The 14,822-nt window shown below is 29.9% G+C and overlaps 1 protein-coding gene across 1 annotated transcript in view; it reads left to right on the top strand.

The window, feature by feature from the left end:
- Window positions 1–12,858, top strand: part of LOC145301772 (E3 ubiquitin-protein ligase TRIM37-like) — a 126,174-nt gene extending 113,316 nt beyond the window's left edge. The window contains exons 19-23 of the mRNA XM_080144598.1: window positions 1,748–2,008; window positions 8,679–8,838; window positions 9,026–9,099; window positions 10,680–10,989; window positions 12,499–12,858. Of these exons, the coding sequence (XP_080000724.1) occupies window positions 1,748–2,008; window positions 8,679–8,838; window positions 9,026–9,099; window positions 10,680–10,989; window positions 12,499–12,529 (836 nt within the window). The 3' untranslated portion in view covers window positions 12,530–12,858. The remainder of the gene's footprint in view (window positions 1–1,747; window positions 2,009–8,678; window positions 8,839–9,025; window positions 9,100–10,679; window positions 10,990–12,498) is intronic.
- Window positions 12,859–14,822: the final 1,964 nt, after the last annotated feature.

Here is a 14,822-nt window from a genome sequence, read left to right as displayed (position 1 = left end):
ACGAAAATTTCAATGTATTATTAAGCTGAGGCTGGCCAGTACCAGATGGGTGACCATTTGTATGAGTTTGGTTTTTAATGTGTATGCGTGTGGGGGCCAGGCTCCCCAAAATGGGGGGGGGGCAATTTAAAGCAGAATAAAAAAAAATTATTTCAGCGCGTTTGGTCCACCGTAGTCGAAAGGCGGCAAACGTTTTCAAATGGGATCGAAAAAAATGATTCTATTTTTAATACAAAGGGCACAATATTTATCGAATTTTTTTTTTATATCGATTATTCAAAGCATGCCCTGTTTAATAATGGTCATGCATTATTCGGCTCGCTAAAAAAAAATTAATTTATTTATCAAAAATTTTAAAATGGCTTTTTTCGCATAAATATTAAAAAAAATTTTTTTTTGTTTTGTTTAACTTAAATTAATTATTTTACTTAACATATTCACCGAATTTCACACTTCAAAACTCAAAAGCGGGATAATTAAACACAATCGAAGTTCTGATATTCAGACGTCAAAATAAGGTATGCAAACAATTTTTTTTTTTTTAATCTATAATTCTGTCCCTTATAACAACACAATATGTTGTGTTCAGTTTCAGATGATTATTTTAAGCATATTTGTTCCCACTTCAAAACAAGGGGGGGTTTTGTAAGCAAAAAAATATATATATATAAATATCGTTTATGAAAAATAAGTACACTGTTATAAAGTTCATTCTTCTCCTAATAATCGCTGAAAATTTCGTATTGATCAGATAATTACCTGATTTTTGGTAGATTTTTAAAAAGACGGTCCGTCAAAAAGTACTGACCTGCCCCCCCCCCCCCCACACACACAGTTTTGGCGGTGCCTAGTTTAGATGTACGACCGTCGAGAACAACCTGGATTTTTCTCTTATCTAAGAAGGATTTAATTATGTTAAGTATTCTACCAGTGATACCGTATGATCTGATTTTACTAAGGAGACCCTCATGCCATACCCTGTCAAAAGCCTTAGATATATCTAGAGCTACCGCTCTGCCCTCTCCTGCTTTGTCCAGTGAATGGTATATACGTTCAGAGATTAGTTAGGATGTCTGCTGTGGAACGGGCTTGTCTAAATCCATATTGTTTGTCAGTCAGAAGTTTAGCATCTGTAAGGTGATGGACTAGAGCATGGTTAATTAAGGTCTCAAATATTTTGGCAAAAAGTGGGAGGAGGCTAATGGGGCGATAATTTAATTTAATGGGTCAGTTCTTTCGCCAGAATTCTTGAATACTGGTCCTCCAACAGCCTGGAAAGCAAGATTCATTAAGGCATTTGCTGTAGAGTTTGGAGAAAACTGCAGCTACTTCGGCTGAGCACTTTTTTAATAGCACAGCCGGGATGAGATCGGGTCCACATGCTTTTGAAGTGTCAAGGTTTTTATGTAGCATGGTCCTTCTCTTTAAATACAATCAGAAATATACTTGGATTGGTTCTTAAAGATGTAGTTCTTAATATCTCCTTCCTCTGTTGAGTGAAACCCCCTTTAGTATTTTTAATTTGTCCAACAAAAGATGAAATTGTTGATTCAAGATGGGAACCAAGTTTTTATCTATCCACTTGAAATTGCATCAAGTTAAACAAAAGTTTGTAACGGCAAAAATCTCACCCAGATTCAAACAGCAAATTGAATTAAAATCATAAAGCAGAACTTTGTTGAGAATGCCCCCCCCCCATTTAACTACATTCTATCCGGTTTTTTTTTTTTGTTTGTTTTTTTTTCAGAAAAGAAAACTAAAAATCCAATCAGTGCGATTGTTCAGCCATTACGAAAATCTTTACAAGAGAAGAATGCCAGTCTCTCACCTGTTTCTCCTCCGAATGGCAGCAAAAGTGGGGATAAACAACTTTCACCCTCATCTCAAACCACCCCTGATGGCACACCCAGATGTCCTCAGCCGAATCTGCCCAACACCACCACCAACAATAACAGCAGCTCTTCTAGTCCTGACCCTGTAGCTGTAAATCTCTCCTCCATTGTTTCACGTGAGTTGATTCTCTATTTTCTTGATGACAAATCATCTGCAAATTTCTTGTCTTTATTTTGTTTTTGTGAAAACACGAGGCAACCACGATTGTCATGAGTGTCCGCTTTTACACTTTAACTAGCAGGGCTACTTGGCATTGTCTGGAGTGAAAGTATCCTATTTCTATTAAAACTTCTCAGTTTTGCTCTTTACAACGCCATATTTCTTGTTCGCTCAACTCATTTGTTTCTAGCTTTATATAATTGTAAGAAAGAAATCACGACAGCTAAAAGAGAATAAACCGAAACCACCAGAAAATGCATCAAGGCATAGGAATTAGGAACCCGTGATTTTTGGAAAATCTACAACAGTGTAATAATCGGCAATCCATAATTATTTCTTGTTCACCCAACTTCAACAATCATGAGGTTGTTTGCACAGCAACTGAGAAGAATAACATGCCTGTCAGTCGGTTTGCATCAAACTCCACTTTTGATCCAGCATATCATTTTCTCCCTGGCTTTCCTTTGCAGACAGATGACATACTTGATAATCTGAAAATCACCCTTTTTCAGGTGCATATCATAAAAAGACACCTAGACACTTCAAAAACATGTGGACCCGATCTCATCCTGGCCGTGCTATTAAAAAATTGTCCACTAAGGTTGCTCTAGTTCTCTCCTAACTTTTCAACAAATGCCTTAACGAATCTTGCTTTCCTAACTGCTGGAAAACTGCTTCTGCGGTAACAGTTTACAAGAATTCTGGCAAAAGAACTGACCTGTTAATTATCGCCCCATTAGCTTCCTCCTACTTTTCGCCAAAATATTTGCGTCCATAATTAACTAAGCTCTAGTCCATCACATTACAACTGCTAAGCTTCTGACCGACCAACAATATGGATTTAGGCAAGCCTATTCTACAGCAGATATCATAACTGTAATCTCTGAATGTATATACCATACAGTGGACGAAGCAGGGGAAGGTAGGGCAGTAGTCCTAGATATATCTAAGGCTTTTGACAGGGTATGGAATGATGGTCTTCTCATTAAAATCAGATCTTATGGTAACACTGGACGAGTACTTAACATAATTAAATCTTTCTTAAATAAGAGAAGAATCCAGGTTGTCCTCGACGGTCGTACATCTAAACAGTATGATATAAATGTGGAAGTACCTCAGGGGTCTATCCTTGGACCTTTATTATTCCTGATATTCATAAATGACCTCTCTGATAAAATTGTTTCTGAGATGGGTATATTTGCTGATGACACCACTCTCTACAGCAAGAACGAGGGGAAAACAAATGAACACATATCTAAGGCAATGGCAGAAACACTGGAGGAAGACCTCCAATCTTCAGTGGAATGAAAACAAAAATGGTCACATTCAATGCTGCCAAGATTAAGCTTGTTTCCTTCAGTAATTACAAGAAACGTTCTCAACCACCAATAGCAATGGCCAAAGATACATTACCTGAAAGTATTTCTTTCAAACTTCTCATCTTAACGTTTACAGGGAACATGAATTGGAACAGATAACATTGAGAGCATTGCCAAGGCCTTTTATATATTAGATATGCAGTGTAATCTCCCTGGTACTCTTAATTCTTGGAGAATTGTTTTGTCTGTAAAAACTCAAGGATATAGATTCACATTGATACAAACACGACTAGTGCTGTTGTGCTATAAAATTTTTTATACTTACATAAAATTAAATTAAAATTTTTTTTATACTTACATAAAATTAAATTAAAATTTTTTTTATACTTACATAAAATTAAATTAAAAACTTTTTATACTTACATAAAATTAAATTAAAAATTTTTTATACTTACATAAAATTAAATTAAAAATTTTTTATACTTACATAAAATTAAATTAAAATTTTTTTATACTTACATAAAATTAAATTAAAAATTTTTTATACTTACATAAAATTAAATTAAAATTTTTTTATACTTGCATAAAATTAAATTAAAAAATTTTTTTATACTTACATAAAATTAAATTAAAAATTTTTTATACTTACATAAAATTAAATTAAAAATTTTTTATACTTACATAAAATTAAATTAAAAATTTTTTATACTCACATAAAATTAAATTAAAAATTTTTTATACTTGCATAAAATTAAATTAACATTTTTTTATACTTGCATAAAATTAACATTTTTTTATACTTGCATAAAATTAACATTTTTTTTATACTTGCATAAAATTAACATTTTTTTATACTTGCATAAAATTAACATTTTTTTATACTTGCATAAAATTAACATTTTCTTATACTTGCATAAAATTAACATTTTTTTATACTTGCATAAAATTAACATTTTTTTATACTTGCATAAAATTAACATTTTTTTATACTTGCATAAAATTAACATTTTTTTATACTTGCATAAAATTAACATTTTTTTATACTTGCATAAAATTAACATTTTTTTATACTTGCATAAAATTAACATTTTTTTATACTTGCATAAAATTAACATTTTTTTATACTTGCATAAAATTAACATTTTTTTATACTTGCATAAAATTAACATTTTTTTATACTTGCATAAAATTAACATTTTTTTATACTTGCATAAAATTAACATTTTTTTATACTTGCATAAAATTAACATTTTTTTATACTTGCATAAAATTAACATTTTTTTATACTTGCATAAAATTAACATTTTTTTATACTTGCATAAAATTAACATTTTTTTATACTTGCATAAAATTAACATTTTTTTATACTTGCATAAAATTAACATTTTTTTATACTTGCATAAAATTAACATTTTTTTATACTTGCATAAAATTAACATTTTTTTATACTTGCATAAAATTAACATTTTTTTATACTTGCATAAAATTAACATTTTTTTATACTTGCATAAAATTAAATTAAAAAATTTTTATACTTACATAAAATTAAATTAAAATTTTTTTATACTTACATAAAATTAACATTTTTTTATACTTACATAAAATAAAATTAACATTTTTTTTATACTTACATAAAATTAACATTTTTTTGTACTTACATAAAATTAAATTAACATTTTTTTATACTTACATAAAATTAAATTAACATTTTTTATACTTAAATAAAATTAAATTAACATTTTTTTATACTTACATAAAATTAAATTAAAATTTTTTTATACTTACATAAAATTAAATTAACATTTTTTTATACTTAAATAAAATAAAATTAACATTTTTTTATACTTAAATAAAATTAAATTAACATTTTTTTATACTTAAATAAAATTAAATTAACATTTTTTTATACTTAAATAAAATTAAATTAACATTTTTTTTATACTTACATAAAATTAAATTAACATTTTTTTTATACTTACATAAAATTAAATTAACATTTTTTTTATACTTACATAAAATTTAATTAACATTTTTTTTATACTTACATAAAATTAAATTAAAAATTTTTTAGCGTTTTTTCCTGTCTAAAAATCTCAATTTTTATGTTTACAATTTCACCATGGACAGTTTCTTTCTAACAGTTTTCTATTTATGGACTGCTTCCCTATAGACCACAATCTGATTTCTTCAAGTTTGATGCCAACAAATACTTGTCGAGCTGTCATCTTAAGTAGTCATGTTTTGTCATCCAGTTGATAATCTCATTTACCTTTATACTTGAGTGGCTTTAGGCCTTTATGAATGGTAATTCATTACTATATAAAAAAAATTATTTTTAAAATTAATCTTAGAATTTATTTTGGTTATTTTCTAAAGATATAAAAATTTTCATGAGTGTCCGCTGCAAAGATGAGAAGAAAAACCGTGACTGATTGCAAATGATTGGTTCCTATACGAATCTTTGAGTTTTCTCGGTGCTCAATATATTGAACAGTTTTGATGTGAGAATCGATATTTGACAGCACGATACTATGCACAGTCTTTTGGTTTACCCTGATATCTTGGTTACATTCGTCTCACACCGAGGGATCCTGTGACGTTAAGTGATTGATAACACAAAATGAAAACCTGGGTGTGCCAAGTTCAAATCCGTTTCGTTCTACAGATGCGTTTTCATCAACCTCTACACTTGACCTTGTGTCTAACCTTCTAGAAAGAAGGTAAATAAAATAACTGAAAACCATCTTTCATATTTTTACTGTCACGTTTCATGTAAAGAGAGACTTTGCTATATTTTTTTCTCTAATCTGTTGAAGTCTACATAGGACATTTTGAATGCGATTAAAATCATTTGAAATATTTGACACTGTGGATCACTTGTGAATTTTAGCTTCTCAAAGAACTTTCTCCAGCTCAACCCCACCCCTACCTCAGAACTAGACCTTGTACTGCCTCTTTTTTTTTTTTTCTCTCTCTCCACCTCAAACATCTTTCTACTTGAAACGTAAGGGGCTTTCTGGCATGTGGAGACTTTAATTGTAAATGGCTAGAATTTTACTGCTTGATGATTTGATGTTTTTCTCAGATTTTCCGCACTTTTGCATTTACTATGTATTTGTTGGTTGGTGCTTGTCCAGAATCCTCCCTATATTAAAAGTAAAACAATCTGTATGATGTATGTACCTGTGACAAAGCGAAAGTATATTCCAAAAATCATGTAAATTGATCAATTAATTTTATTTTTAAATAAACCAAATTTTATGACTATCTGAAGAGTGATAGTCTTGCCTGTCATTAAAAAAAAAAAAAAATTCCTCAAAATAGTTGAGAACTCAACAATAATTCATACTAGAGTTGTAATGCCTACGAATTCCTATTAATCATTTAAAAATGATTTTCTTTATGAAAAATAAAACTACTTGATCAATTTACAGGAGTTTAGGAATATGGTTTTTGTTTTGTCACAATCACACGTTCTTTTTATTTTGTCACATAGGGAGAATTCTGGACAAGAACTTTACCTTGTAATTCACGCATTCCCCCTCTGAAACAGATGGCAGCAGAATTGGAATGACAGTTTTCACATTTTTCAATAAAATGTAGCCTATCTAGGTGAAAGATTTTACCTATTTACAATGCCTCCCCACGGGAAAGTTAGACACCAGGGTCGTTTTTTAACGTGGAGAAAAGGTACAAAAATAAAAATTGTTTCAGTCGTGAAGGACTTCTCCTCCACCGAAAGAGAACAAGAAATGGAAGTGCGGCATCTGAAGAACAGATACTACACTTTGATCTTGGCCAAAAAGATTGTAATAGTTGATTATAAAAATTAAAATCATGCAAGGGCAATAACTCTTAAATGTCCACTGTAATATACATGATTGGTGATTTCCCTTTGATCGTTTCTCTGCCATTCTCGAAATTGAAAAATAAATCCGAACAATTCCGTTGTTATAAGAAATTTTTACCTCGTTGTTTGCACCACAAAAGTTTACGTTTCGCTCATAATTCATTTGATGCTTCCAACTGGCCATAAAAATAGCTGCTGAGGGGTAAAAATTGGAACTTGGAACAGACATAAGGACTAAACGTATCTTCTACGTATGCGCAAATAAACATACGTTTAACTACATTAATTTTTAAAGTTTTGCTATGCATATCGACTTGGCTCCGATAGTAACAAATAAAACTGGAGAGTTGTTTTGATTTCGATTCTAGCTGATAAAATCCAAGTTATATTTAAAATATTTTTTAAAACTTTTTAAATCACTACTATTACATATTGGGTACAATATATTAATCATTAGAGAATTGGCTCTATAAATACGAAATCTGCATACAATTTATCTTTTCTAAATTACGACCGGGCAACTTCAGGCGGTATGCTAGTAGTGATATAAGCACATTAAAAAAAAAAAAAAATCTTTAAAAAAGTAATCCATAAAAAAAAAAATTTTGAACACCTTCCACAATTTATCTCTTAGCGTAAAATAACCTTAAATTAAAAACAATCTAATCAACCTGAAGTTTGTATTACTTTCAAGTTCTATTAGTAAATCTGAGTTATCTTCTCTTTGTTTTTAAATAACATTTTTTCCCCCACTTAGTTTTGATTTTAACTTAGTTTTGATTATTTATGAATTTTAAATAAATGATGCAATTAATTTTTAAATGTGTTGCAATCCCCCCCCTTCTCCAAAACTAATTATGTACGATTGGATATACTTCATTACGTCCGGTTTTTTTTTTTCTATAATTGTTCTACCCCCACACTCTCTCACCCAAGTGTATGCAACGGTCACCAGTTGGATTCTGCACACTTTAGTTCTTGTGTTATTATAAATGGATATCCAAAAATAAATTTTAAGTTAAAAAAACTATCAGGTAATTGCATTGAATGTTGAAATTCGTAAAATTATTTTAATATATGAATAATGGTTGAGTGGAAAAATAATTACAACAAAATAAAATCTATTGAATGATGCAGTTTAATCCACATAACAAACTGACTTATCTCCCTTGCTTTCACTTAAACTTTGCTATTTCCAATCAAAAAATGGTGGATCGATATTAATTTTTTTTTTTTTTTTTTATAAATATAAAAAACGTTGTTCTAGCAGATCTTCTGTTCACAATTTTTTAATATTTGCAATTTTTAGTAATTTGGAACGTAAGTATGTAATTACTGTTTTTACTGAAAATACATTTTTTAAAAAAATTTATTTTCTTTTTTAATCACTTATAATGCAGCACTTAATTTTTTTTTTTCTTAAAAAAAAAAAAAAAAAAAAAAAAAAAACAAATCAGGTGTGATGTCCCATGACGAAAATCCAACGAATTTACATTCAGCCGTGAATAATTGTCTGAATGACTCTAGCAATTTAGCTGTCTCCGATCCAGAATCCCTTGAATCCCTTTCAATGTTGATCCCTCAGTCAATGTCAACGCAGAAGCACATGACGACAGGGTAAGCAAGAAATTTTTTAATTTTAATTTGATTAAATCAGTTACTAAAGCGAGAAAAAAAAAAATTTTTTTTTTAAATTTTAATCATTTGTTTTAGTATTTTTGTCTGTTTGTCACTTAAAGGAAATTTGATGTCTTTGACAATGAAATTCGCAATTCTTTCAAATTAAATTTTTTTTTTTATTTAGAGAAAATGAGAGAGATTGTATGCGACCATCTGAAGTGGCGTCACATTCAAGTTACACAAAAATAAAAGAATCTGGTGAGTATAAACAGCTTCAGCGTTTGTTTTCCAAATCATCTTATGAATCCAAAGATTCTATTGTTGGCAGTGGTTTTCCCAATACTTTTATAATCAGAATTCTTTCTAGAAGTACCTCTTGTACCTAGGGAAAGGACCATATGAAGGTTGCCAACATAAGTGAAAGCGATTTTGTGGAATGAACTGGATTCGAATTTGGAACAGCCAGGTGGTCGGTTTATGTTAACCACGTGACCATCGTCACCTCCTGCTTTTCAAATCAAACTTTATAACAATAATACATAATTGAACAATTTATCAGATTTAAATCTTATTCAAAACTTAAAGAAAATACCAAAACATACCAATTCCATATTAAATATTACAGAGTAGCCTAATGATACATAATATGCGCTTATATTTACACATTTTCATTCTCACTGGAAAAATATAAAAATATATAAATCATAAAATCATACCTACAGCTGGGATGACTGGACACCCTAGGACAGTTTTAGTTTCATGTTAGAAACCCGTGATCTCCGCTGCGTTATCGGTCATTGGCAACTAACGCGGTTCCCCCATCAGGTGTGTTTGGTGAAGAGGGTGGCTAATAACTTATTGTTAGGTATCAATTAAAAAGAAAATAAATAAATAACAATTATTTCCCTTGGACCGAAGAAGGCAGAGTTATCGCCCTTGCCACATGACACATAAAGAGATAAACAAAAACACGATTCGATTTTTTTTACATAGGCTTCACCATTTATCATGGCGCAGAGATCATTCGAGGATAAGGGTTAATAGTGTACAGTAGTTAATTGAACAATATAGTAATTGTTAGTAATAGAAATTAGGTAAATTTGTTAACTAAGGTGAACAGCTCATCAAGAACTTGTTTACGTTGGACTTGAAGACAACCAGATTGCAGTCAGCTGGAAATCAGGGGAACGGAAGCTTTTTTCATGGAATCTACGTTTAGATAAGGCACAGATAAAGTGTGAGGGAATTATTGATAGTGTTTTCAGCTAGACGAGTGTTTCTTATCAAAGTTTGACGATTACAGATTTTTAATCATTACGCATCGAACTGCTTCTACACAACCATTTAATCTGTAAGTTGTTTAACCCTGCGTTAGTCACCTGGGTGTTCCAAAAATGGTTAGTCCCATGGGGTTTTTATACACTCTAATACAAAAATGTTTATAATTTTATTATTTTGTAAAATATAGTTATCCTGCTTAAGGATATACCTACAGTTCTTGTTGAACAGTTTGAATCAGTTGTAGTTTGTTGATATTAATATAAAATAATACAATAAATTATAAAACTAAGGAAAAAACAAGATACTACATTAGCTTAGCTCATAGTTGCAAGACTGAAAGAGTAATAAATTGTAAATATAATAATCCCATCAAAACTTATGATAAAGAAAATACCAAAACATTAATTCCATATTAAATATTACAGAGGAGCCTAATGATGCGTAATATGCGCTTATATCTACAAATTTCCATTACCACTGAGAAAATACAAAAATATATAAATCATAAAATTATAAAATTATGTTTTCATTTTCTTTTTATTATTCTTGTTTTGTAGGTCTTCCTTGGGGTTTTTCCTTTTTGAAGAATTCTTTCAAATCTTCCAACAAAGATAATTCCAATATTCCTGCGGAGTCTGATACCGACGATCACCTGCCAGTGCCTACAGCCACAGTTTCTCCCACAGTGTCTGCGATAACTAGCACTTCACGAAAGATGAGTGGAGGAGGAGGAGGAGGGGGTGGCAACAGCAGCAGCAACAATAGTGGTGCCACCAGTGGTGCCTCGGTCAACAATGGAAATAGTGGGACTAGTCCATCTGGAAGTCCACAGGTGGAATTCAGTTCCCAGGGAAACAGCAAGGATCGGTAAAAACAAATTTATATTTTCCTTTTTCTGAAAGTCCCTGCCAAAACACTGTCACCATATACACTTTTGTTCAGAAAATAGTGACTCTCTGAAACATTTAACAAGCGTTTTTCCCTTTTTACAATTTGGTCAGACATCATTTAAACGGACATTTCTATAACAATGTCTGTCTTGTTTAAAGTTACTTTTAAATCTTTGTGGCCTTCTTTACCTTATCCATTTTCAAGGTGTTTAATGCCGTTAGTGAATTTCTAAAACCTATGTACATATTTTTTTCAATCACTTGTTGACCATTCTCCCTATACTCCGTTAATATTGGTGTCGAGTTGGGAGTTTTTAAGACCAAGTTTGACATTGTGCAAAATAAAGGTACAAACTTTTATTTTTTTCCAATTTATACTAAGAAACTTTTTGTCATGTTAAAACTATGAAAAGGGGCAATTTGTGCTTCATGGCTGTTAGAATAAACGTTGTGGCTGCATTAAATACGATTAGCTTTAACTGTTCATCAAACAGCATAATATTTAGTTTGTGGCATCTTATGACAAAGGTCCATACAAAATTTCAATCAAATTGGCTCAGTAGTTTCCAAGGAAAAGTAGAATGGACAAATACAAAGGAATATTATAGATTATGCACTTCAGAATTGTATTTGAAAAAACTTATTGGAGTCTAGCAGGGTAACCTGGCATTGCCCTGAAGAGTCGTGACTTTTTTTTTTTATCGATTTCTTACTCTTACCATATGAGGTAAATCTAACTGTAAAGCAAAACAAATCAACATAAAACTTGCTAAACAAAACAAAAAAAATATGTCATAAAAACTCCCAACTCGACACCAATATCGACAGAGCAAAAACAAATATCTCTAAAAACAAATACCGGAGTAAATTTTTCTTAAAACAAAAAATTATGCAAGATAAGTTTTACTTAAAAAAAAAAAGGAAAAAAAATCCAAATATTTTTCTTTGCTTATGAATGTTTAAATAGGATGTAATCTATGGGCAACCAAATAATTCAAGAGTTTGAAAAATTAAATTCTACTCGATTTATGCCATTAATATACACTATACCACCTTACATTCATTAACCGTTATCCTCAAGTGGCCTTCGGGTCTTGATAAGTGGTGACTTCTAAGTAAAAAGTTTCCAACGAAAAATCAACACATTTTTAAAGATTTATGAGATCTACTTTAAGTGAACACCAACAAAACAATTGGTTCTTGTCCAGAATTCCCCCTAAATTTAAACAAAAATAAATATGTATTGTGTATAGACCTATGCTGAAACCAAAAAAATCATATTCCAAAAATTACATAAATTGATCAAGTAGTTTAAAAAAAAAACAAACAATTATTTTTGTTTTTAATATAAAGTGAATTTTGGACAATAACTAAAACGTTATGTAAAAAAATCTATCAGATCACAAACGATGATTTTTTAACAAAATTGTTTTTCGAAAATCAAATTTTCAAATTGTATTAAATCTGAGTTTTCATTTGCTTTCAGCTCTGAAGATGGTGATTCATCTGTTGTTTGACGTGATCACTCTCATTAATCAACCGATACAGTGATCAGAAAACAAATTTGAAACTTGTCGAATACCTCTCCCTTGTCATATCCTACCGTTCCAATGGACACACCAGTTCTTGATCCTCCGTTCCCCAAATGTTTCATCGTCTTTGATTCCTTTCAGCCATTTTGGTTTCTTCTGCAATTTCCTACCTCGTCGTCCTTCTTGGAAAAAAGGCAAATTTTCACTTTAAAAACAAAATATATGAGGAAAACAAACAAAATTCTTTTTTGTTTGCAATCAATCCCTTCTCTATAATTATTAATGTTTTTGTTTAGTAAAGAACTCCCTCCCTCCTCAGACCTTTTTCTCCTTATTTAAAAGAATTTCTTTCTTACAGAAAGGATTTTTTTTTTTCTTTTTAAAGAAATGTCTGCAAATGTTTTTTAAGTTATAGTAAAATTTTTTTCATCTGATCTTTCAATGTCCACTTCTCTTATTTCACTATTTTCAAGGAATTCTGTATTGTTAATGATGTACAGTTCATTTTGATTCCAAAGCCTTGAAAATAGCTCTGAAAGTATCCAAAACCTGAGATAAATAGAAATAAAAAGTTGAAATCTCAATTTAACATTTCTTGTTGCATCTGTAAAAAAAAAAACTAAAGAATTCTTCTCTTTAATGCAACATGCTTAAGAGTTTTGCTTCTGAGATAAACTTTGATCATCTTTTCTGAGAATATGAAAATACTTTCCTTCTTGGGTCAAATAGAATTTCAACTTTACAAAAATGAAACCAAACTGTGATATAAATTTTTTTTAATTTTCCAAATTTCTGTAAATCAATTTATTGTTCCAATCTGAGAAAATATTTTGGTTAAAACCATTTTACTAGAATTTTTTTATCATTATTTCAATTGCAGAATTTGGAAAACTGAAGTTTAATTTTTTTTTTTTTTTTTTTTTTTTTTTTTTTTTTTTTCAGACATTTCTTTGAGAGAAAAAAAAAATAAAAACTTTTTTTTTTCTTATGTTTAAATTTTGAGTTTAAGATGCTGTTTCTCTATGAAATCAATTTTTCTTTAATAAAAGCAGGCTTTTTTTAAAAATCAACTAAAAAAAGTGAATTCAATTGAAATTTGATTCTAAAAAATGTTCAGTAACAAACAGAATCATGAAGGGATTTTGTTTAGTTTCTTTCTCCAATTCAAAATGGCGCCTTCATGTAAAATGATGAATTCAATCTTAAATAAAAGAAAAGTAAATGTTTAACATTAGAATTTTTCTTCAACTTGTCAGTTAATAAAAGTTGATGAAAAAAATTTGGGTGGGGGGCTTTTTATGATATAGTTCGTTTGTTATGTTGTATTTTCTTGAACAAAATTTATTTTTTTATGTTTTATTTCCTTTTTGAGATTTGGTTCATTCATTTAAGCTGTGTGCAGAACGTTAAGCAGAATTTTTTTAAAATTGAATTAAAAAAAAAATGCATTTCAAAGATTTAAATATTTACAAATGTAAGATTACTTGTAAAGAAAACATTGGTTCTTGTCCAGAATTCCCACTTTATTAAGAAAACGAAAATATATGCAAAAATCATGTCAATTGACCAAAAGTAACTAAAGAGGCTGTCTTATCTGCCATTTTAAAAGCAAAGTCCAGAAACAAAGAAACTTGCAAAATTTGTTATAATAGCATGAATACCCATTAATTGCTTAATGACTTTCTTTATAAAAATATCTGATTTACATGATTTTTGGAATTTGATTTTTTTTTTTCATTTTGTCAATATATTCAGTTATGTAATTGAATCTCAAATCATTTTTTTTTTTTTTTTTTTTTTGCAATAAAATTTTTCTTAAGGGCATTCTACTAGGTATACAAAGTTGACATTTACGTGTGAAAACCACACCATATTTACTGCATTTTCATGAGACTTGAAAAAAAAAAAATGTGGAAATGTCCAATACTAAAAATACAAATATATATGTACACGTCAGCAATTACACTCATATACTTTTTAAACTAAAACTACTCCTACAGTATTTTGTGGTCTGAGCATCTGTGTTTATGCTACTCTAAATGTTGTGGGTAACCACATCAACCAATAGTGAAATCTCTCCTGGCTCCTCTTGAAAAGTCGGGCACTTATGTCACAAATCCACCCTCCTTCCACTCTCCCTGGACTTATTTTTCCTTTACCAAATCAGTATGAACTTCAATTCCGATACGAATACATTCATGTGCACGTGTTTCGTTTCAAAAGATTGTAAGAAAATATTGGGGATAAAAGAAGAATAAATGTGCCCCCCACCTTCCCT

This window comes from Euprymna scolopes, chromosome 2 (genome assembly GCF_053919585.1).
Source record: "Euprymna scolopes isolate OS-2025 chromosome 2, ASM5391958v1, whole genome shotgun sequence".
Taxonomy (NCBI): domain Eukaryota; kingdom Metazoa; phylum Mollusca; class Cephalopoda; order Sepiida; family Sepiolidae; genus Euprymna; species Euprymna scolopes.
Note: the sequence above shows the minus strand (reverse complement) of the source record. Positions and strands in the feature narration are given on the sequence as shown.